At 37.6% G+C, this 26741-nt stretch overlaps 1 protein-coding gene across 3 annotated transcripts in view; it reads right to left on the reverse strand.

The window, feature by feature from the left end:
* The window catches only part of LOC139941614 (S phase cyclin A-associated protein in the endoplasmic reticulum-like), an 81120-nt gene that overhangs the window by 25315 nt on the left and 29064 nt on the right, over positions 1-26741 (reverse strand). For all 3 annotated transcript variants that reach the window (XR_011786611.1, XM_071938194.1, XM_071938195.1), the window contains 2 exons: positions 26422-26613; positions 25436-25496 (listed from right to left, as the gene is read on the reverse strand). Coding sequence is in view for 2 of the 3 variants with exons in the window: in XM_071938194.1 (XP_071794295.1) it covers positions 25436-25496; positions 26422-26613 (253 nt within the window). In the remaining variant the exon portion in view is untranslated. The remainder of the gene's footprint in view (positions 1-25435; positions 25497-26421; positions 26614-26741) is intronic.

Raw genomic sequence — 26741 nt, forward strand, 5'->3', positions numbered from 1 at the left:
TTTGGTTGTCAATGGGAGAATTACAAAACAAACAAATCAAATGCTGACAACGGTCCCCCATCCTTCTCATTCCAATTCTAACACATTGTCATTTTCACACACACCAAAGAAACAGCTGGATAGAATGAGCTGAATCCAACACAGGTTTGATTTGATCTTTTTATACGCAAATGTCACAAAAGGAGTGCGTTCCCTTTAACGCACTTATCCCAAATAGTATTAATTTCATATGTAGGTTAACTGCAATTTGAAAAGTTGTGACCCACAAAATTTGCACATCTGTTCGAGTTCCATCAGGATACTTGGCAAGCTCTTGAACACCTCCCCCTACTCCCTGACTCAACTAGAAAACCAGAATTCTCAAATCATCCGTCTTCACCAGTCGTACATCAGTTTCTTTCTTAGTCTTTGTTTAATAATTGACAAACATGTGTAGAATACTGTAAAAACACGCTCGAGGGCATAATCTTTGTGTAAAAGCTCCAAATTTGAGAAATTTTAGACAGTTTATTAGTTTTGGCACCTCCGAATATAATTCCGATGGAGCTCTTTCTGACCTTTTCTTTTGGAAGACGTTAGAGCACGCATCGATGCACATAAATATTTATGTGACAACTGTCATCCTATCAAAATTCCCTCACCGCCTTATCCTAATAGCGGACCCTTAGGGTCAATGCAAAACATACAAACATGGCAGAATTATAACAATTACAGAAGCTTGGACAAGTTGACGATGGCCCGCTGTTTAGGGGGTGACCAACGAGTTCAAATTCTTGGCTGTCTCCCCGGAGCTGTCCATCAAAATGGCCAGCTGGTTTATCATGAGAGGAATGAAGGGGGATTTATTTATTTGGCCTGCCTATCTAGGTCGTCTACCCAATACTTTGTTTTTAGTGGGGTTGATTGCTCGTAATAAACCTGATTTCATTCTGCCTGATTGACTGCAGTTTAAGTTGAGACAGTGTCAGGTCATAGGGTGTCTATCAAAGTCAGAATATCAACAAATAGGGACTTTATTCAGATCACACATTTACTGCAGAACATTGTAAACGCCACCGAACATTTTTACATGTTTACAACTCTTGTTGTATACATTAGAGCACCCTTTAAAGTGATATTCCATGTAGAAAGAATGCTGGAAGAGAACAGTCTAATTTCAATGGATGTTATACTTGTGCTGATGACCAGCCAATACAAGAAATGATACCGGATAGATTGTTCTCTTTTTAAGCTTTATACAGCATAATATTGGTAACACTGTATACAACTTACAGCAGACAATATGGACAGTAATGAACAACAGATGATGATTTCTATAGAAAGTTACATGATTATCGTATCAGTACAAAATCAACATTGAACTGTTGTGAAATTTAAAAAAAAAACACTGCTTTGTCTGATAATCGCCGGAGCTAAATTTATTCTAAAGAACAGAGCAACTGTTACCTACACAAAAGAATTTCTTTATAGAAAGTGTTCCATCTGAAGAACTGTTTGAGTTTTTTCCTTCAAGAAAATGGATCAATGTATTTACAATTTTGAAAATGCATCAAATTGAAGTACATTACAAAATCATCAATGGTTGAAATACACACAGATAATTTCAACATTTACATTCAAAGTTGATTTGAATGTAACACAATAAACGCATAAACCATTCACATGTTGGTGTCCTGGTTTTAAACTGTGCACAAATATCGACTTGTGATCTGCCGTGTCACCGTCCTGTAAGACAAAAACCTAGGACCTCTCTTGAGCGCATGCACTTAAAGAAACACGGTACAACAAGAGGGTCTCTATACGCCTCCCAAATTCTAGCACCTTCATCCTAGACAGACCCTGAGTCAACAGAAAGGGAGCTTCCAAATGTCAGAGGTGACTCCCCAAAGGTAGTTGTCATTCATCCACGGGGACACCACAAATACTTGTATCCTTCAGGGTGCGATTGCGGAGAGCCTCGGAATAATAGGGGAAATTCATTAACCGTGAACTCAGTGGCTTCTCAAAATAAATTGTACATGTGGCCTGGGGGAGGGTTGCAAAGCCGTGGAAAGTTGTGTGAGTAAATATGAGAACGAAGAAGAAGAAGAAAAAAAGAGGGGTTTGGAATGATGAGGGTTGTAAGGCTGAATGTATTGTTGAGAGGGTACTTGGAGGTTTGGTTATGGTGGTGGTATGGGATGGGCCCCAACTGGTAGATAAAGTGGGATAGGACATTGAACTGGAGATCTTGTCAATTTCAGAGCGGGTTTATCTTGTGCCATAATGGATACGATGTTCTTATTGTTGGATAAATCTGATACCTTTTTAAAAACATACAATTGCATATTGAAAATTAATACAGTATAGTCAGAGAAACGCCTACCTACATGTACAATAGGTATGCCTTTCTCTGACTATATTGATAACTTCATATCAAATCAGTACTTTTCTTTTTAAATATACAACTTAAAATGCTCTTCTAAAAAATTAAAACATAGCTTTCAGAAGTCACACTGCCAGCATTATTAAATAAATAAGTAATGCTTGCCGTCTCTCATCCTAGCCCGAGACATCCCATTTTACCCCACTGTTACAAGAAAAACACTTTTCTTGTCCGAGAAAGAATGACAAGAAAAGAGCTCACTCGCCGTACAATCACAACAATCTCTAAATAATAAATGCAGCCGTCGGCAGAGTGATATCGCACGATCTATTGGATCACTACCAGCTCTACAGCATAATCCCAATCAAACGGACGGATGCAGAGAGATGAATTAATCTCAAGTCTGGCAGCGTGGGTGAAGCGCTCCGAGCACCATGGAGCAGGAGAGCCCCCTAATCCTGTTAGATCATAGAAGTATCTCATATGAGGACACTAGGGACAGAAAGAAGTGTCATCGCTGGAATTGATGGGTGTTTCTTGCCCTACTGTCATTGTAAAGTTAAGGTGAGTATCGGTAGTGGAGAGGACCGGGGTAAAAGGATTAGCGTAGCGTGTACCGTCGGCCATTTAGCAGGCGAGTAATCTTGTAAAAACCCAGAACATCTCCCGCTATCAGATTGTTGGGTAAATTACACGTTAAAGTCTTGTAACCCGTGAGATCTTATTAAGGGCTGAGCCGATCAAGTGAAATGCAGAGTTTCACAGGCCGGTGGTTTATTCCACATGCCAGTGGAATAATCGGGTCCCGGGTAAAAAGTACAGGATGAATGTGTGCCGTGATGCAAGGTTTTATTTACAAGACTCCCCCCCCCTCGCTTGGTGTCCGTTTCACAGGTTATCTTTTTATGGCGGTAATGAGTATGTGAATATCAAGTAGGTTGGATAACAATTGGTTTTCAATCCGGACTGTTGTAGCAAGAATATGACTTGTCTGGGCTTATTCAAAAACCGTCCTAAATTGGATTGGTTCTCCCTCGCGTCAAGCCATTCTTAAATTTTTTTCATTTGCAAATTATCATTATTTTTATTTTGTACCAGGGGTAGCTGCGAGGGGAGCACACACAATGCAAACATCTCTGATCCCTGGGATTGGTTTAATTTGGAAATGCACTCGGGGGGAAAGGACAAATTTACCGAATTGGTTTTAATATTGTGGACCGGCGCTGTTAAGCTGATAATGAGATGTTGCACTGGTGGCTGGTTGGTAAAGATTCCCCCAAAATTGCCAGCCCGTTTGGATTCTTTGTGCTTCACAAATACAAGTCTTATATGCCACTGGGGGAGTTTTAAGCTGGGGGCATATTTTCTCGAAGCAAATCCTCCCGATTGGGCTTGTGTGCAATTTATTGTTAAAAGTAATTGGTTCGATGTAAAAATCCACAAAGACCAATTGGAGAGCAAACAGACCAAGGTATTGTACATCTGTTGTCGTGTGAAAAGCGGAAAAGGGATATTGTGGTTAGGATAAGAATGGGAGATGGAGATGAGGGAAATTGATATAAATTAGGAATAAAGAGGAGATGTGGAGAGGGTTCTCGTAACGAGTATTCCAAAAATACATGAATAAGACATTGTATTTAACATACATTATTGATACAATGTCATGAATGAGGAATAAATTGCTACTAAAGTAATTTAGGGAAAAGATTGCTTGAAAATAAACCAATCCCTTGTTATATAAAATATCAAGTTGGAAAGAGTTTAGTTTGCCCTTTGTTATTTTCTACGTAAAGATTTAAAAAATATTAAATTTAGGTGGGCAAGATTTATTAAATTACTCAAAATTTACTGAAACCATGTTGATTCAGTGAAAAGCTAAATCATGAGAGACCCTTCTTCAATATAACAATATTTAGTCATCTGGAGAAATCAAAGTAATTGATACAAGATGTATAACAAAGAATTGCTGATAATTGGTACAAATATAGATGTTACAACAATACAACAGTAGTTATGAGGTCAGCCCCCTGCCCCAAAGAAAAATGGAAGGCAGGAAAACAAGCAGGCTTAGTAAATTTAGTAAGTAGACAAGTAGATTTTATTAATAAAATAAATAAATAAATAAATAAATAAATAAATAAATTCAATGTGATATTGTTTTGTCTATCTGATACTGGTTCCATTTCAATTTTTTTTTTTGACTCAAACAATAATACACTGCTTTAGTAACCTATGGATAACATGATTAGTCACAAAGATTGTGTTGTTGTTATCAATTTAAATTTTATTTCTGTCCAAGAAAACCATTTTTTCCCCCAAGCAATCATCTAAGAAAATGTTGCTTTGCCTTAGGGGAAATCAGATTCATCCTTCAAGACATAAATGAAGACTCTTAATGGAAAATGCTCACTCAGCTTCGCTGTGTATTATGAGATAAAACGGCCCAATAATTATACTCAAATGGAAGTGTAACAGCTGATTCTCACCACTAGAGGGTGCTATTCACAGTCTATAGTCTGAGCTTTTTTTACACAAAAGAAACTGCAACACATTGAAACTGTGACTCATTTCATTGGAAATCAAAATGTATGTCACGACTCTAAACCACTCAAAGTCCAATTGACATTTTGGCTTGATTTTTTTTACTGTCAACCAAGAAAATATTGCAAGACGAACATAAGATGCTTCTTCTTCCTATAAAGTGAATGAAATTGTAATGTATAGATTATTAATTTCCAAACCAATGTTGTGTCTACATTGAAAGGAACTGATATTTTCCAAAGGGAATCTAATATATATATTATATATTTTTGCCAAAAATGTATGAAACAATTTTAGAATGTCTGGCTATGAACTTATTCATTCACAAATCACATCACAAGAAAAATTACCAAAAATGAAATACCTAAAAAAAAATAGCCTATTCTAAACCACATCGAACAAACTTCATAATGGATATTAATTTGTTTTGAGGTTTAAAGTAAAATGCTTATAATTTTTGAGTTATACATGGCCTGAATTCTTGACTGAATGAAGAAATTCAAATGTTGGATTCATTTAGCTCAAGCACGGAGAAGTGGACAAACTTTTGTCTTGCTATTGACATGGGGCTTGAATAACGGTCCACCCATTAGCAAAAATAATTAAAATGAGATTAAACAATTAACGTCAAGGCCTCATTAAAAAAAAAAAAACTTCAATAAATGTATGCTTAATTGAGATGGTGTAACTATAATGTTTGCAGAGGGTGTCTTTAAATACCATATCAATTTCATTCACCTTAATGGGATTACGCCTTTTATGTCAATTGATTTTTGACAGAAAAATTATTCATACGAAAGCGCAAGTTGACCAATTAGTAGAATCAACGGCTTTGTGTCCACCCCTTACTGGGTAAGTGTTGTTTGTCTAGTAAACTTGTAACATGTTAAAAGGTTTGCTCCTTTTCTTAAAAGCCATCTGATGTACATGCATTTGTTTATTTAAACATTGGGCAGTCATTGTGTGTAGGAAACCACTTAAAGTTAATTAAATTGGTGTGCACAACTAAAAGAGGAAAGTTTGACTTTTTTCAAGCTCTGTAAGTAATCAGAAACAATATAATATTACTTTAAAAACACTTTCCTGGTCCTTTTTGCTTTCAGCCCACACGTTTTTCCTCCAACAAGTTTGCTGGAACTGTACACGTTGTTTGCAACAAGTGTGTCTAAACTGCTTCAAATGTGATAAACCAATGATTATAGTGCCCCCATTGCAAAGTGTATAGCATTAAGACAAACATACAGTAATTATGGGGACAATGTGATTTTTGACCACAAATGGGCCAAAAAAACTACAAAAATGCCATGTATTGGTAATTTTTTAAGATGTTGTTTATGTCATTATGTAAATATTGGTGAAATGAACATTTGTGGCAAGTTTCACAACAATTGTTGAGAAATTGTTAAAATACCGGGAAGGGGGGGGACTATGTTTTCCCCCTCCTCCTCCATAAGTCCAGAAAAAGACCGGTCCTGAAAGGTTGAAGTAATGGCATCAGGGAGAATAAGTATTTGAACATAAGGATGGTGAAGAGGGATTCCTGCTAATTTCAGAGGTTGTTTCTTTTCTCTGCACTTCATAAGTAACTATACAAGTAAACATCACTAATATATGTACACTATTCTACTACATCATGTACAGTGTAGATTGTTATTTGATGATTAGCTCATAGCACCTGGTTTCACAACACAGAGACAAAAGGCATTAATATTCAGCACATCATCATTAAATCAACTCTACTGCCTTACTATTTATTCCTAGGCTTAGTACATGTTACTGACATGTCTTCCGACATCGGCTAATTGACTACACAACTATAGCTCGTAGCTTATTTATTCATCACAAGACGTAAATTGTCCAAAGGCGCACTAAGACAAAAAGCAAACAGAGCTTTCCATCATGGCCAGCTTAATAATGCAAACCTATTGCTGAAGTCAATCTAATAAGAGAGTAGGACAGAAATTGTTTCTTCTTTGTCTCCTCAGTTAACTTTAAACTGAAAGTAAACTGCGCTTTGTTGCTAATTATGCAGACTGGGTAATCATGGTGTGTTAGAGACCAAGTTCATCTTGAAGGGGAACAAGATCTGTGTAAAAGTTTACAAATGTTGACTTTTCAAGTCTATGCTAAAAACTTACCTCTTTCAATACTTTTTTACTTATTTCTTTTGTAAAAGCGCTTTGGGACATTTTGTGTGAGGCGTTATGTAAGTATGGTTTATTATTTTTATTATTCTTGTTTTTTACTTAGGATAGTAATTATTTTAAACGAAAAAATGTATCTCATTTTGAATTAAAACAGTCATAAAAAGACTTTTATTACTTTTTTTTAAAAGCGACAAAAAACCCTGTTTACCTCACAATAAAAATATTGAATCAAATTTTGTTTGCTTTGAAGCATAAATTAAAAGTGATAGTGGGAAAATCTTTTATAAATAACTAATAACAACAAAATATATTTTTTAAATACTAAAAGACCCTTGCGATCTAATTGCATGCTGTGATTAAACAAAAAATAATAATAATACTAAATAACTAATAAAAAAAACTCCCCAAAAGGCACATTTATTTTATAATCCTTCACAAAGAATTTGTCTTCAAAGGAATTGAAATTGCAGACAAGAAAGCTTTTTACAGCCTTATCATGTACAATTCTCCAGAGTTTTGCTGTGAACTTGTATTACTGGATTCCTAATCCATAAACCAAGCCACAGATAGAAGTAACTTTGTCTTCTTGACACTCCATTAGGGTGGCTTTTTTATTGATCAGCATAACCCAAGAAGGGGGATAGAAAGGGGGATGGAGGAGATAAGGGGAAATCCCTCCTGGATAGTATTAAGATTAAAGCGGTACGATGTCAGTTTTTAGTTGACATTCTTTATTCAATTTAAAGTGTTAGCCAAACAGTTTGAAATATTTGGCAACTCTGTGATTTGAAAGGAAAAGGTACACCAATCATTTTTAAATGATAATTTTTGCTTAAAGGAGCTGGACAATTTTGGTAATTTTCAAAGACCAGTATTCTCACTTGGTGTATCCCAACATAGACATAAAATAACAAATTGTGAAAAATTGGGCTCATTTGGTCATCGAAGTTGCAAGAAAATTGGTGTGTTTTCAGATGCCTGAGAAAGGCTTGAAGTCTTTCTCAGATTCAAATATTTTAGTAAGAAACTACCCCTTTCTTTAAAAACCATGGTCTTCAGAGGGAGTAGTTACCCAAAATATTACATACTATCAACAGCTCTTTGATGCTCATTACCAAGTAAGTTTTAATGCTAAAACATGTCTTTAATAGTTACTAAACGTGTCCAGTACCTTTAAACCAAATCAAAACACATCAACACAAGCAGACTTTCAATTCCACAAAAGGATACTTTTCACTAAAAATCAAACAAAAGCTTTAAATATTGACATTTTTTATGCTGTTGTGTGATGATCCCTCGTACCAGCCACGCAAAGACATCTACGCAATTCAGTACAGAGCTTTGACATCACACCAGGGATTTCTTTGTGCTTCAAACATGCACTAACACACAATCATACAAGCTTCAATATTTCCCTCTCCTCTCTCTAGTTCAACATCACTGGATGCACATCACTAATGGGCAAAAGGTATCATGGCCGACCAGGCCTAAGGGCAGTGGGCCATTAACAGTGCATGTATTGTCTAACCAGTGTGTGATTTCATTAGCCCTACTGCGGGCTGTACAAGTCTTTCCACTGATCCGATAACCTAATTAAACCTGCATGAATATGTCCCCCCACCATCACCGGGGTCCGAAGCCACCTACATGTTTCTCAGTAGTCGGGTACAGAGAAGGGGAGGTGAAAGAGGAGGTAATAATTACGGCTGCAGAAAATTACGGATCTTTTAGCTTGGTTCTGACAGGCAATCCATCATGTGAACTTCCTTCCTTCCTGATTTCAACTCAGGATGCCTAAAACGGGCTGTGATGTCCGCTGCCGCCACAAAACATCAATTTCGGGACCTTTCTTCTCGCTTATTGGCGAGAACAGCTCATTACTCGCTCGGCCGGCTTGGCGGCAGTGCAAATGTTTCCGGCCTTGAGGTAGGGCCATGGGACAAGGCCTCTGCACTGTTCCTCGTCTAGAATGAAGCTATCAATTCTCTTCATCCTCAGCTCATCTCCCTTTTGTTTTTAAATGATAAACACGAGCGGAAGCGGAAGTGGGAATAGATACTAACAGGAATTGGCTTCCCCCCTTTTTTTTTGGTGCAGAAAAAAAACTTTCCTTTATTCTTATTTAATATGTTTGATTTGAAATTGAGGCACATGTATCAAAAAGTCATTATATATAAATTGAAGAAGTCATTTATGAGGAATGAGTCTAGTTTCTTAAATCAGAAATCATAATTTCAAAGAAGGTCATCTACCTTGCAAATCTGAACAATTGTCTATGAACTTGTACACTTTTTGACAAGTTCAACAAATTTTACACTAGTCGTAATTTGTTTTACTTGTAATGTTTATTTGTTTGATGTTGTTATTATTATTACTACAAATATTATTTTTTGCAGTCTTTTGTTATAACAATTATGGGTGTAGTTTCTGTTGTTGTTGACATTTCTTAATGGTTTGTTACTGTGGTCAATGTTACTTCTCTGTCTTGCCCTCACCATTAGTTTTTGCCTCTTTTACATTGGTGTTTGTACGCCTCCTGTATAGCTTTTCGAGCAATCCTTCAGGCCTTCTTTTCCTCTGTAATCCTTTACAGCATTTATAACAAATGCTAACTTATTAATTTTGGTTTTTACCCATACACCGATGTGTGTTAACATTGTATACTCAGCACTTTCCCCCCGAGTCCTGTGAAAAAATATCACAGGCATGTTAACCCATACAACGACGACGTGTGTTAGCACTGTTTACTCAGTACCTTCCCGAGTCCTGTGAACAAAATATCACAGGCATGTTAAATGCCAACTTGTTCTTGCAGGCCTTGCACTTTGCTCTTGAGGGGGCACAGAAATATGTTCTGATAAGTGGCACCTCTATGAGGAAAATGTCAATTTGTATTGGAACTTTGCAAAGGGCACCCTAGCAAAAGCACAGGGCACCACGGCAATTAAAGGAACACATTGCCTTGGATCGGTCAAGTTGGTCTTTGAAAAGCGTTTGTAACCGTTTTTTATAAAATGCATATGGGTAGAAAGATGTTGTAAAAGTAGAATACAATGATCCACACAAACATGCCTCAGAATTGCGTGGTTCTCCTTATACCTCGTCGACTAACACGTCGGCCATTTATGGGGGTCAAAATTTTGACCCCCATAAATGGCTGACCGTGTTAGTTCGCACAGTAGAAGGAAAACCACGCAATTTCGAGGCAAACTTGTGTGGATCATTGTATTCTACTTTTCAAACATCTTTCCAACCATATGCATTATATAAAAAACGGTTACACACGCTTTTGTTTTGACCAACTCGTCCGATCCAAGGCAACGTGTTCCTTTAATTCGAGGCCAGTGCTTGTCATAGAAAAAACAGCCATTCATTAGAACTATTCATCTGCTTTATTTCATTTAACAAGTACACATCAAGTTATTATTATTCAGTAAGGTTCAGATGGTGATGTCCCTATATTTCTGTAACTAAATATTTCATCTACACTATCGTGTCTTAATTGTGAAGCAGTAGATAATGCCGAAAACCAACCGCATCACAATATTTTGACTGTACTCATCGTTGTATATAGGATGTTAATTTACACGCCATACCAGCAAGATTTATTAGTTTAACCACAATCACCAACCCTTGTAAATTTCCTTCCCCTCGTAGAGTGTCATAATAATCTGCATTCGTCTTTCTAATAGCCAGAAACAATCAGCTAATAACACTGCACATCCAAATAATGTCCTCTTGAGCAAAAACAATCACCGGTGCCAGGTCCATCGCTCCATGCCGCCAGTCTCTACACGGCACCACAAGACAATTTACTAATAACTTGTTGGCCAAATACACAACAGCGTTCAATCCAGGATACCCATTGTGTCAAACAATCACCCGGCCACCGTCCCTCTTCAGCCAACGTAAACAGTCAGTTAATAAATACCCCCGAAATGCAACGCCGTTATGCCATGTTATCCTAAAACAACCGTGTCTGTCCATGTACTGCATATCAATAGATATTACAACCCAAGATCAGTAAAGATAAGAAAGGTATCTCCCTACAACCTGTCAATTACAAGATTAAACTGTTATCTTAAAGGAACGGTGCGTAATGGTTCTTGCGATGATAAAATGCACCATTATCTCACAAAGGAGAGAGCTTGATCTTTCAGAACTGAAGTATAGGAAGGAACGGAATCTCAACTGCAATAGGTTTTCTTAATGTAAAAGTGTTGGTAATTTTCACGCTGTGATTAAAATTTGTTTATTTTGATTGTTTTTAACAAAATAAGTTTTTTTCAAAGAACTAAGAAGAAGGTATTGTATTATCTACAAAGTGCCAGCGTTCTGGACTTATAAAACAGGTTTTTTGAACTTTTTTTTTTCTTCAAATATCTGCAATAGTACAAACTGTTCAAACGAACTACTTTCATTCATCCTCTACTCTACATGTACTTTCATCCATCCGGCCAGCCTTACCCATCTGTGAAAAACTGTAACCCAGATAGTTTATAAATACATTTATAACATTCATACTTTCAACAGATCCATTATTGATTTTTAAGGATAAAATCCATTAGTGCAAAGTTGGTAAATCGGCAGCTTAATTTTGTTCCCAATACCACACAAAGAAAACACTCATTTTTTCAACATTAAAAGCCACGGGGGAGAAAAACTTGTTCGTTGTTATGAAATAATAACTGTTGCAGCTCCTTATGGCAATAATGCATATATACCACTTCACTAAAAAATATGCCACTTTAAAATCTTTGTCTATCCCACCAGAACGAAGGGAAGCCCCATTCTTTCCGTCAAGATGTACAACTCTGCCCTTGGTTTTTTACCATAGGCTGTTGATACAGCGTGTCCATAATGCACATTTAAAAGCACCTTTTTGGCAAACTGTACGCAACGCCAACATAACAACAAAAAGGGGTGATATTGCAAGCGTAGCTGTCCCACATCAAAAGGGGGCGTGCGGTGGGACTACCAAATTCAGTAAATCTGACCCCTCTGGCCTATGCTATCCACAGGTTATTGTTTCAGTGCAATGATAGCGTTCGTTTGAAAATGGTTTTCATACCCGATCGATTTCAGCGAGTCTGATCGGGGCGAAATAATCCATAAAAAATCCCACAAAGGGGTAAAAAGCCACCAATGGGGGAAGATCCGGCTTTGAAGTTGGTCCGACCCCTGGATGAAATCAACCCTGATCAGACTTCATTAGTTTTGCCATCAGCCATTGGCTATTCACCGTAAGCTTGTTTTTTCAGGATGATAGAACAAGTTCTCATGCCTTCTCTTTTTTGTTCTGCAAAATCTTTTAGATTTAGGACAATTTTCCGGCCCCTTAAACCTTCAGATCGGAACAGGAAGGGGACCCAGTAGTTTTTGTCATTATTTCAAACAATGTCTTTGGAAAGCTTGCCTACAGTCATATTTAGAAACTGTTATTTTAGGGTGCTGCTCCGAGGGACAAAATAAATGAGAAAGTAATGAGAAATGCACAAGGATCACTCCGCTGATATGAAAAGCTGCTCCACCAACTTCTCCAAACAAACTCAAGATAAAAATAAAGACATTGTTGTTTTTTTAAATGGTTATCTTATAAAAATAGGGAAACAACAAAAGATTTGTGTACAACTGTCAAACAGTGGGAATTCATGACTAAAATTTAATTCTGAAGGGTAATAAAATCAGTGGGCCCAAACACAACAAAGATGCTTTGCACTTTCATCAAAATTCTTCTACATTTTTACCACAAACCATTGTTCTAGTCTACCGAGTAAATTATTGACATATGTACAGCAGGTCATTGTTCAGTGACCACATGGAAAAGGAGAGTCTCATGAATTCTTCACGATGTTTTTATTTTTAATGAAGTCTACCATCCTTGACGAGTTTTCTCAGGGGGGGGGACTCTTCAATGTGAAGCAACAATTGGTACCCGTTCCAAAGAGTGGGTTAGTATTGTCTTTGAAATAACAGAGTCTGGTGTGCAACGGGGCGTGCAGCCAGGCGCACCACCACCCAGGGGCGCCACCACAGCGCAACAGCAGTTTAATAACCCTAATGGCTTTACGTCTTGCTGACGTATCCCTTACACATGGGGGTTACAGAGCGACATTTGTAACATTTTTATTGCATGTTTGTTGGATCATTTTCTGAACAATAAAATTATTAAAATTATTTTGAAGCTAATCTGGCCTTTGAGAGATAGTGAAGGATTATTTTTTTTGTTTTCTTTTGAATTTTTAAAACAAGTTTTCCCTGACGAATTTACTCTTTTTGTTGGAATTAGGATATTACCAAAATAGACCAGTATTAGAAATTGAATTTAAAGTGTACTTTCAATAATCCTACTTGTTTTTGTTTTAATTATGTGGGACAAAAATTCCAGTGAACTGAAGAGACAACTTCTGGTTTATCCTTAAAAAAAAAAAAAAAATTATGCCATATTATGGATGGTTTACTTGAAATTGCAATGCTGAAGGATATAGAACCCCTTATGAAAAGTATTTTTACATTAAAAATATCCTGATACTAATTTTTCTGGGGAAAGTCTTTAATTATAAAAAAAAAAAAAAACAACCCTGCTGCATTTGTCAAGTTCACTTTTTGTATTGATTAAACTTTTTGTGTGTGTGTGAATAGTTTTCATTAGCCTGTAGCGCGTCAACCATAGCCTAAACGCAGTCAAGTAATTAGACATACATCATCTAATATACATGTCACTTCAAACTTGAAAATGGCTTATTTACTCAGATATAATGTCTTATGATCAATCAAGATAATTTGACTAATTACTGAGTGGTTTGATAGATCCTAATGGAACAGAGCTGTGACAAGATGTCGTTAGTCATCTATTATATAAAAAAAGGGGGGGGCAAGACTTTTTAATTAACAACTTGCAACTTTGGCGCAAAGCTGATGATTTGAGGAATCTCATGAGAGGCAGCCATTCCATGTTCAACAAGTATTTGTCTAGGAAGAAACTATAAATAAAAAAAGTATCCTCGCGGGTACAATCATGTGTTCATCTCTTTTGTGGGAGTGTTGGCTCTGAAAAGGGCCGGTGTATTTGTCTGTTTATGACAGGGTTTGTCCTTTACTTGTTTCATGTCTTGTCAGCAAGACCAGTTTAGCTTGTCATTTCACAGGACGGTCAGGTTTGTCCCTGGACCATATTTCATATTGAATCTAGGGATGCTTTTCAACACTGAACTAGCCAGCCAGACCACTTGAAGTGAATTTTGACTGGTCCTCCGGTGTTTTAACTGGTATTTGGCCAGCGGACCACTGGGTGAACGCTGTATGAGAAAAGAGTATTTCTACAATTCCTCATCAGAATATTTATTGTGAAAATGGATCTAAACTTTTGCTGATCTGCAACTGTGATAATGGTTAATATTGACTTCTCAAAACAATCTACCATCAGGAGGGTGGCAAGTCCCAAAGAAACAAAAACCAAGTTGGTTAGTGAGCGTTCAGTCATATACACAAGCTAACAATGGAACCAAACAAGACAGTTGTAATCATACATGTACAGTTATAAGATTGCACCCACAGATGCACGGTGGAGTGTAGTCATTGTCTACAAGCAATAACACCGAAGCTTCAATTGACTTGGTAAAGTAATCCAACGTCTCGTCTAACAAAGGGATGAAAGCAAACTCCTTGCATAGTTCTTAACAAAACTCTTACTGGGCGTACGAGGAGTTAAAATTCTACCGCATCCTCCTCTCTGCTCCGACTGTTTGTTCAAAGTCACATTTCAGACTGAGTAATAGTGCAATCACTTTGACGATGTTTACGCACAACATTTGGGTTTCAATTTTCCACTTGTATCGACTCAGTCCACAATCTGGCCACCTGCCATCCTAGTGTAAGAGAATCAATGCGTCTGAGTGAGCCATGAAATAGAGTAAGGCGAAAGCCTCTCAACCGTGGTTTAACGTTACCGACCCCTACTAGCATTAGGGGTTCTGTCCCCAATACTCCATTGTCTTACAGTCCCTATAGACCCACGGATGCCAACTGGGCCCAATTTGTCCCTGGTGTCTCCTCTTACACGACCCGTCCCTGGTCAGACACTTCTCTCAAATTTGCCCAGACCAGGAAGCAATTTTTTCTTCAGTGTGCTCAGGACTGTTTGCTTAGCACAGAAACACCCTCACTGCTGGTTCTGTAAGAGGATACTGCAGTGAAATTTTCCCCTTGTTCGGGCACTCATATTGCACACTGTTACTCCTGAGTGAGCATGTAGGGTGTGTTATAAGCTTTTTGAATTCGGTGTTAACCAAGTATCGTTGATGAAAGTAAATCTTGATTGCTTGATGCACGCCAATTACAGGCAGTTGAAAATTGGGCAGAACATGCACCTCACAGGATGTACTGAATGCATTATCAATAACTCCAAATTCTATGCCCATACCATCATTTTACAACATGGCTATGATTGTAGGACACTGTCCCTACATTCAAAGTAAAAACAGTCTTCCTTAACATAGAGTACCATGGTATGTCCCAGAAGTTGTAAATAGACTTTGTTGTCAAATAGGCCCCAACTTCTTTGAATAATTAAAATGTTACAATTTTGAATTCTTGTTTAACAATATTCAATTGCCACAACACTAGCAACTGCGAGTCAAACTATAATCCGTTCCTAGCATTATCACTAACAGGTTTTTTATTTTTACTAGTGTCTCAGCCTTCGAAGTCAATAGTCGAAAACAATAATAAATTGCCGTTATCAGCATCAGAAAGGGACAATATTTCATAATTTTATCAATGAATTCAGTAATAAAACAATCAGGTTGACAACTGGACAAATGAATCTCAAACAAGCCGCCTAATAAAGTGATAAATGGGCCAGCTTGGATTAAAATGCCATGGTAAACCAGGCAAGATGTTAGTCCCAAGGAAGGTCCCTAGTGTAATAGCTACATACTTTGCCTACATAATTCAGCGCTTCGTAGACAGCTCGGCAATTTTCCAACATTAAAATTTCAGACAAGTGGTTCTCAGAGGACATCAGTAAACTTGTTCCAGTGGCTGCTTAAAGGCAGTGGACACTATTGTTAATGACTCAAAATAATTTTTAGCATAAAACCTTACTTGGTAACGAGTGGGGAGCTGTTGTAAAACATTGTGAGAAACGGCTCCCTCAGCAATAATGTAGTTTTCGAGAAAGGAGTAATTTTCCACGAATTTGATTCAGAATTAGATTTTGAGGTCTCGAAATCAAGCATCTTAAAGCACACAACTTCTTGTGACAAGGGTGTTTTTTTTCTGATTATTATCTTGCATCTTTCGACGACCAATTGAGCTCAGATTTTCACAGGTTTGTTATTTTATTAATATATGTTAAGATACACCAAGTGAGAAGACTGGTCTTTGACAATTACCAACAGTATCCAGTTTCTTCAACAACACTGTCCCGACAATTATTATTCACTTCTGGCTCCCTTTAAAAGACTGCCGCCCCTTTGCACATATTTGATCCACTTGACAATGCTTGAGAAAACACCCTGAATGATCTCATACAATAACAAGTTCAACAATTCTACGCCAACATTTAAACTACACCTCACGAGGATTAACACATTTTTGTCCTTTTTTTTTTTTTTTAATTAAGTCGATATTTTCCTGACAACCCCATTTAATATCGGAGCTCATGACTGGTTTGCCAAACAAAAACTGTTCGATACTGTACGCTTTGGTATTTGATCACCTGACGCCTGTAGAACGCAGTGTGGATTTGTTTTGGACCGGGGGACGTTAGTTTTTTAATTTTTTCATCTTTGCCCCGTTCATTTTGGCAGACAGGATTGATTCTCTAGAGGGATTCCACCAGCTGAATCCTGTTTAATATACCCCCATCATATATTTAATGATCAAACGTCACAACTAAATTGTAATTCTGTCCGCGCTTGGAAACAGTGTGTGTGTCACGGGGATACAATCTTGTATCGAGAAAGGTTCTTGAAGCTGAATGATAATTTCACATGGAATTTTCTTTTCCTTTTAAATATTTTATTTTCTTCTACTTTTGGTTTAAACTTTATCTCAAATGCAGCTTATTTTTAAATACTAAATTACAATAATTTCCAGATAAGAAATTCCACATTGAACTATTATGATTATTGTAATTTTTTATTAAAGTTGTTTTGGTTCTTAGCACTGTCTAACAACACAAGTGGCAGCTTGATAAATCAACCAGTTGAATAATTTCCTTGGATTTTTGTAACTATCAGCACTCCTATTTGTACATGTTAAACAAAGTGTTAATTTCCAATTAATTTTGTTTTCCTTCAGAAAGTTTTATTTTATTTTATCTGATTCACATTCATATTTCTATTCTATCTTTCTGTATTTTGTTTTGTTGTTTTTGATATGCCGGATAAATAATAACAACAATTCTGAAACAAAACGGATACTAAAATTTCAATCCAACAGCAACAGTTCTTTTGAAAATCGCAAATGTCTGTTTTGATTGTGTACATGACTTATTGTACTCTGAAGTGAACAAAACAAAAACACCAAAAATATAAGAATCATTTACAGCTTATTATTAATAGAATGAGATGCTCTTAAAAGCGATACTATTCAATTTTAATCCAACAGCAACAGTTCTTTCGAAATTCTCAGATGTCTGTTTTGACAGGCAATGACTTCTTTTGTACTTTAAAGTGAACAAACCAAAAAAGCCGCAAACAACAACAACAACAACAATATTAGAATCATTTACAGCTTATAATTAATAGAACCAGGCGCTCATTTGTCTTCATGATCTTACAGTGCATTATTTCTAACCAATGGGGTCTCTTGATTGATTCCAAGCACTTAGTCCCTGTTTGTCTACCACAAGAGCAATTAATCTCTATTAAGTCCACTGTTCTGTGTTGGGCTGCTAAGACTAAGAAGCTCAGGTCAGCGAGAGAGACGAGAGGGTTACTGCTGTAATAATTAGGAACTCACTCCGTTGTAGTGCAGTAAGCTAAAGTAGTAGCCCCAGCCAATTTTCTACCTTCCAACCCTGCTAGTAGTTAAAAAGCAGGACAGTTCTATTCAGAACTGAGAGGTTTCCTGAAAAAATCCAACAAATCTACTCCGAAGTAGTAGAATATACTGTAGCAAGACAGTGCTCTAAAGAACAAAATACATGGCAAGTAGATACACACGTGATGTTACCACAAACCAAATATATAATTGAGAGGTAGCTTACAAATTGGCAATGGCAATGATTCCATGATCAATGCAATGAAAACTGAAATAAATAAAATGAAGACAAGAAAACATCTGTGTTTATCATTAAATACTTTTTTTTTTTAAGTGTACAATATTTTGATTTGTGGTTGAACAAATTGACTAGAATGGGACTCGAACCAACTCCGGATTAAAGGCGCTCTACCAACTGAGCAATCTAGCCCTATGTTGCACCATATTTTGTAAGCATTTAAAAAAATTATTTCCATAAACAAGAACTTGCTACACCTGTACTTTTAGAAGAGAAAAACCTTGGCCCGATTGCCAAATGACCATTACTCCCTTTCTTTGAGAGGATGCAAACCCTAAGTTGATGTAGATGAGGAATTAAGTACAAGATGTAAATGAGCAGTGAGCAATTAATAGCTTTGTAATTGTCCATGCCTCATTACTTAATGGTAAAGCCTCAACAAATCACTCAATTAGCGCTCGCACAGTAGCTGAACACAGTCCTGAGCACCATGCAAAAAAAGACAAATTATTTAGTGATACACTAAGCCTCGTTTGGCATAGGTAGGCCCTCTACCTATAAGGTCATCGTATGTAAGCCCTCATTCTCATCAAAAGTACAGGCTCACTGTTGAACTTATTCAACAGTGTCCAATACTGGTAATGACTGCTATTCATCATCCAAAACCCATTACTCTTATTGCTTCATCGTCTACACAATTTGTTGTCACTGTGGCGTCATTTGGGTCCTTTTTATCATATTAAATTTATTTTTACAAGAGTTAGCCTTGAATATGCACCAATCAAGCAAATGATAGCACCAGGGATATTACCTGCTCATCAAAAACAAATTAAAAGACCCCTAAAAAGTGTTTGTATTGTTACATGCGGTCATACATCATGTATAATAGTGCACATAGTACCACACTCTAACCAATTCATTCCAAACTTGGCATCACAAAGGCTGTTATGCAAGGTTGCAGAGAAACTCACATCGCCCGATCCATGAGCGCAACGCTGCAAGCTGCCATGGCTGCGCTGCCATTGCTGGAACGCTGGCAGTGCAATGTTTTGAACATGAAAACATGGACAAATCGTTGTCTTTCCCACTTTTTATTCGAATCAGGCCTAGTTGTCTTTTTCAACAATTTACACAACTTCCCCGACAGGACGGCATGACAGAACGTTTTTTATAAAAAAACTGACCATAAATATCAACAACTAAATAGAAACTAAATCCTGAAAACAGAGCAGACAATAGGCGAGTTTAAGTTAGACGCAGAAAAAGAAGAAATCAGCTGAAAATGTGCATCTAGTGTTCGTCTGCATAATTTAAACTGGGCTAAATTGGGGGGGGGGGGTCACAAGACTGCAGGGCTTGTGGCTCCCCAAAAAATGTTGTGGACCAACACTGTATTACAAGATCAGAGTCCAAGTAAGCCAGCACGACCAGTTAGCTTGGCACTTCACTAGTTTTTCAGCCATTTCACTGGTCCATACTTCACATTAAACAGGGATGCGCTTTTTAACACTTCTAAGTATCCAACCAGACTACTTAGAGTGAAGTTTGACTGGTGGTTCTCAGGTGTTTCAACTGGCATTTGGCCAGCGGACTAGTCCAACACTTGAGTGTGACTGTAGGGCTGCTGATCAAACCTCAAGGCACATTACCAACGAGTGCCCCATTATAAAAACTGGACGGTGGCATCGCTGGTCTGGCCAGCTGTGACCCAATTGTGACAAGATTGTTGTTGGCGATTGATTCGTTGTTGCATACAAGAGAAGGAAAGTGGACTAGTGCTAGGGAAGAATGCTAGCAGGACTGTATGCTTTTTTTTAATGAAATGGCAAGGGCACCAAGGCATTTTCTCCTTCATAAAGGGCACTCAATGAGGAACTTGTAAGTTTCTACTGGAGCATTTCAAGGGCACGAAGCCATTGGCCAGAAGGCATCGAGCGGTATCCTTCGGTTGCCTCGGTAAAGTACCAGGCCTGCGCTGGTGATGAGTTTACTCAGACTCCAATACTACTGGACTGAGGCCTGCAGTCCTAGTGTAAATTTCAAGCACTGACCTAAAGACACTAGACACTATTGGTAGTTGTCAAAGACCAGTCTTCTCACTTGCTGTATCTCAACATATGCACAAAAATAACAAACCTGTGAAAATTTGAACTCATTTGGTCGTCGACGTTGCAAGATCATAATGAAAGAAAAAACACTCTTGTCACACGCAGTTGTGTGCTTTCAGAAGCTTGATTTCGGGACCTCAAAATCTAATTACGAGGTCTTAAAATCAAATTCGTGGAAAGTTTCTTCTTTCTCAAAAACTACTTACTGCAGAGGGAGCCGTTTCTTACAATGTTTTATATTATCAACAGCTCCCCATTACTCATTACCAAGTGATGTTTCATGCTAATAATTATTTTGAGTAATTACCAATCGTGTACACTGCCTTTAATGTTATATGGTCATTACAAAGGGTAATTACTCAAACTTTACATTGATCTCTTCTGCATGCACCTGTTATACCTTTTATGTACCTACATGTCCAACAAAGATACATGAACAACACATTGCTCTTTTCAACTCAAAGGAAAGCATTTAACATGTCCATGTTCAGCATGTAGCATTATGATGCTACTACTGATGACTTGTTTCAAAACATTATAGACCTACATGTACTACAGAAGGGGGGTATTGTAACTTATTAACAGCCACTGTGTTCTTGATGAAATTATACTAACATGTAAATTTTAAAATTTTCTTAGAATTTCAAAAGATTTCTGACCAGATTAATTGTTACTATAATATGCAGTGATCAATTTTGTAGATCCACTTTATAGATTGGAAATTTGAAGGGGGGAAAACATTTACTAGTAATACCAGATAACGGTTGTGACTGCCCAAGTACCATGCAAACTGTTTCCCTGCTTATTGTTTAAGCTAAGCAGAAACTCATTACGCACTATTGCCTGCTTAGAGCAGGTCTACGAAATTGGGTCCTGCTCAAGTTACTCATTAGGATTTGTTGCTTGTATCCTAGATCTTACACAAAGCCGCAAACAAAATCCTATTTTCCCAACCGTAACTTTTGAGTACATCATTTTCTTTGGAAAGGACAATTACCAGCGAGAAAAGTAATCCCGTGGTTTTGTGTATCGCCATAGGAACCACAACATCATAGCCCTGACAAAGCCAGGCCCCACGTCACCAGTAAGCTCCATCCTTTCATAATTCAGACTTCAATTTCCCTAATGACGTGAGCATTCATGACTGGCCGAAAAATGGGTCACTTAAGAGCACGTCTACTCCATGATGCTACTGATTTTTTAATGAAAATGAATATTTCATGGGAGTTGATCACACCATGGGGAGTATCAGTTCTTCGTCGCGGAACGTTCCCTCTATCCTTACTCTATGCACCAACCAAGCATCTCAATTTGACGTCTTCTTTTAATTAAGACGATTAGGGGTGCAGGGAGCAACAGGGGGTGAGGGGTACATGGGGATCATTTAACTTAATGGATTAGAATTAAAAATGTAGTAGTTTTGGGTAGATGAATGGAGGGGGGTAGATGAATGGAGGGGGGGGGGGAGAAAACACAGCATCTTTAACCTGACCTTGCTCAAGGCTAAACTACCAAGACTGGATGTCCAACTTCTACCCTACCCATTATACACCAGGCCTGTATGCTTTGTTTTTGAAAGGGCAAGGGCACCAAAGCATTTTTCTCCTGGGTAAAGGGTAGCCTGTGAGGAAATTGTAAATTTTTCTGGAGCCTTTCAAGGGAACCAAGGCAATAACCAGGGGCATGAAGGCATCACCTTTGTTGCCACCAGGTAGTTAAGGCCTGCTACACCATTCAGGATTTTGCTTTGTACATTTGTGTACGTAAAGATCGCGGCCCAATTGCATGGCTTTTTTGCTTTCTGCGAGCAAAAAAGTGCTTACGAGGCAGGGATTTCCACACTTATGTAAAGCATATTGGACAGGTTAGCAGGGAATTTTTTGTTGGGTGCATGTGTATTCCAAGTTAGAGAGCATTCACAGATAGTGGAGAAATTTGTCGCTTGCATGGTAAGCGAAGAATGGTGATCCTAAGCATTGGCGGTAAGAAATTGGCGGTAAGCAGAAAAATATTGGAAAGAAATTTTTTACACATTTTGTTCAAAATGATACCTGAATAGGAATGTGGGACAACACCAGAGGGCGCTATACAAGTTTCATGTCAAGTAAATTCTTCTGGACCACTAAAACTTCACCAACTACATGGGGTTTTTTCCAACACAAAATCAACATACCTTTAGTTTGAAAAATATGAAGAAAAAAAGAGGGAAAAAATGCAATCATTTGACAATTTTACTGGTTTTGTAGGAGAGTGTTGGCATCTTTGTTCAATCTTCAATCATGTACAACAAAAACTTCTTGGACACTCTTCAAAAAGTAAAATCTCAAGACACAATTGTTTTTCTGGGAAAATCCTTCATCTGTCCTTTCCCAAGGACCAGCTGGGATCAGATTGATCTAAACAATCTTACTATCTTCCCATGAGATATGATTGTACAATGTAAAAACATTAAAAAAAATGTAAATCCTAGAAACAATGAAGCCAGTCAGCTAATTCCAGTGCACTTAATATTCATTGCCAATATTGTACCATAATCTGATACAATCTGAAGAAGATAACGTATTCATCTTATCTTCCTGTTCAACTCTTTAGAGACCGAAGCGGCCATGAGTGGGCTTGTACCGAAATGCTCATAGTGACCATAAAACATCCGCAAGTTTGATCTACTTCCAATCACAGAAAGAGGTCATGTCAAGAATTGACATTTTCTAATGTTTCTCATGTTGACATACCATTTACATTTGTGAAAAAAGCTTTAAAACATATGGGGTTTTATGGAGTACATTTAACAATTCATGTTAGTAGAGATGTCTGGGCATTATGGGGATTATAGCGAAACTTAAAGAATGATCTCTAAAAGGTCTTTAATTATCTCAGTTTACAAGAGGTTACTTGACTGAGCAAGTCATGCATATAATTAAAAGGTTATTAAAGTGCTTGATTTTTTGATATTTTTTTTTCACAATTTAAAGCAATGTACAAAGGAATCCTGAGGTTCCAAAATGTGTGCGAGTCTCGCAAGTTCTTTAGTATCAAATAAATTACTGTTTTAAATACATGTAACAGATTTGGCTATGGCTACTGTAGGTCACATCAGTAGCCAACAGCCACATCATACCAGATGAACCTGAATCTGAACAAATCATAATGCCAAGTCTAAACCAATGGCTCTGTCCATGGCGTCATCATTCCGTCAGCCTAAACTTCAACTAAAGCTTTTCTCTCCACTTATTTATTTTCTTTTGTCGTCTTCAGTTAGCCTGGTTTAACATTCTTTGTATTTTGTCGTCAGCATTTTGTATTGTCATTGTGTAATTGTCTTGCCCTTGTTTCTTCTTTGATGTTTATTTGTTTGTTTGTTTGTTTGTTTATTTGTTTGTGTGTTTTCTTGTCTGTATAAAGGCTGTTGTCTACAAGCCACGGCTTATCTAACAGCCTCATGCTCTCGCTCCTGTCTTGTACATAGTTAATTCCTAGTTATTAATTTATTATTTGCTTTTAGATCATATTGGGTTTTTTGTATAATTTAATGCACTTTAGATTTGTTAGATTTCTAAGTACTGTTTAATTCTCACAATTGTTTTTTTTTCAACAAGAGTATGGAATAAACGTTTATTGAATTGAAAAAAGCAAATGGTTACAGCCACAGCAAGTTAGTTGTAAAAATTACCTAATTCAGTCACCTATGCTACATGTATATGATGGAGAAAAAAAAACGAAACTAAGGAGCAGGCATTCCCTAGAAGACAGTCACAACTTATATACTGATCAAAATGCTGAGATAGAAAGTGGCTCTTCTCAGAGCCACTATTACTCACAAAAGTGATTTCTTACATGGTGTCACCACAAACCTTACTCACTTAAAGAGCAGGGCCCAATTGTATTAAGCCTGTAAGTACATGTACAAAAACTTGCTTAGCACACTAAATTTTGCTAAGCAAATAAAGGTTACCAACCAGAAACCATAAAGTTACCATTGCTGCGACCAGTACCCCTGCTTAGCAGAACTTTGTGCTTACAGGCTTTATGAAACAAGGCCCAGGTATAAAGTATAATAATAATACACTTTCCTCTTACATAGCACTTTATCACAACCAAGGCCGTCTCAAAGTGCTTATTTTCTACATGGTATGTAGAGCTATGTCTAATTATAAGAACTGTTTAATTACGTAGGGCCGTGTAATCGTTTACAAGGGGATGTGGCGCAATCTGCAGTCAACCGTACTAGAAACCAACAGTGCGAATCCCTTCTCTTGACGATAAGTCTACTGGGTTTCTTATTCACACAAAACATATAGCTTTACGCCCCATTCAAAGGACAAAGCAATAATGGTTAAGGCTCCCGAAGGACAATGTAATAATGGTTAAGTCTCTTGCGTAAGGACACATGAGTCGAGATGGGAACTTGAACCAACACTCTGGTGAACAGAAACACCAGACCTTGAGTCTAGTGCGCATGACCGCGGACACGACACACAACAAGTATGTACTGGATGAGACCAAAGTTTTTACCAGACTTGCCAACAATAGTCCAAATGCTGAAAATAAACCAACTGCACCTTTTTGAGCGTTCTTCTCCTCAAAAATAGAAGTATGCAAAAAATTGAAAATGTATCTCCATCTACATTGTACAACTCTATACACAAAAATATTCCATTTTATTCACACAGGTACCTTTTCATGATAGCTGTCTGTTTAAAGTCTTGTTTTTTTCTCAGCAAGGCTATATGGGTCTAATCTTAAATAGATGTTAACCACTATCATGTATACCACTATAAATTAATTATTTTTTTTTACTTTTTACAATTTTTTATGAGATATGGCCAAACTCACAAGGCCTAACAACCACTGCGAGATTGGCCTACACTCGAGTAATTTGGGCCGACGACCCAGATCAACTTTCACTGGGGGCATGTTGCCACCAACTCTTAGGGGCTGAAACAGAGTTACCACGCTTTACAGACCGTAATTATTGATTGGTCTTTAGTACAAACCATCAATCGACACAACAGATGTTAGTATCACAAGAAAGAGAGAGAGAACTTACCTCTAATCTTGGAGGTTGTAGGCGTCGCCTGCTTCACTTTCTTCTTTTCTTGGATCTTTTCCTGAAAGAGTAAGAAATCATCATTTCACTGCTGTGGCTATTGGATTGAGGCCCGTTTAAGGACTACGAGATCATAGATTATTATTAGTCAGGGCTGAGAGTCACTGCTTGGGGTGCAATGAAGCCAAAAATTTGCAGAAAAGCAAACTAAACCACCCAAACTAACTAGTCAAGAACCCCATAAGTCTTTTTGAGATATGGCGGACACAATGCTACAACACTATAAGGTTTGGGTAAATTGGTGTGTATACAAATCAAACAGTACACTCCTATCATGTCAACCATACCTCAAAAAGGCTTATGGAGAGAAGACATGGAAGTGTCAGTTTTAGACTTGGGAGGAAAACCCCATAGAAATATTTCAGAGGTTGCCCACATAATCCAGGTAGGGACTGAAAACCTGATTCACACAGCGCCCCCTGGCAGGATTCGAACGGGGGTCCAAGAGGTGGAAGGCAAGGAAAGATACCGCTATTCCAACCCGACTGTCTCATTAAAGACACTGGATACTTTTGGTAATTGTCAAAGACTAGTCTTCTCAGTTGGTGTATCTCAACATATGCACAAAATAACAAACCTATGAAAATTCCTGTGAAAATTTGAACTCAATTGGTCGTCGAAGTTGCGAGATAATAATGAAAGAAAAAATACCCTTGTCACACGCAGTTGTGTGCCTTCAGAAGCTTGATTTCGGGATCTCAAAATATAATTCTGAGGTCTCGAAATCAAATTCGTGGAAAAATACTGCTTTCGCAAAAACTACGTGGCTTCAGAGAGAACCGTTTCTCACAATGTTTTATACTATGAACCTCTCCCCATTACTCGTTACCAAGTAAGGTTTTATGCTCATAATTATTTTGAGTAATTACCAATAGTGTCCACCGCTTTTAATGACATTCCATGGGACGACTTTGACTTCTACTTACCTCCAGAAAACACGACAGAAGAGAGCAGCTCATTTCTTGCTCTAAGATGATTTTATTCTCCTGGTTGTTATAGCAACACGCCATGAGGGCAGGAAACAAGACAGCCATGAGACGAGGATCACTGAAATACTGGAATGGTAGACCGCACAGTTGTTGAAGGAGTGTAGGTGTGTTACCAGACTGCACGAGGACCTAAGAGGTGGAAACATGAAGTTATACAGATGACACAATTAGCCTTTTTGAGATCTGGTGAACACCATAGGAGTGCACTGTTTGGTTTGGGTAAACACTGCAAATATAATGTGTCCACCATATCTCAA

This window comes from Asterias amurensis, chromosome 9, assembly GCF_032118995.1.
Source record: "Asterias amurensis chromosome 9, ASM3211899v1".
In the NCBI taxonomy this organism is placed as follows: Eukaryota; Metazoa; Echinodermata; class Asteroidea; order Forcipulatida; family Asteriidae; genus Asterias; species Asterias amurensis.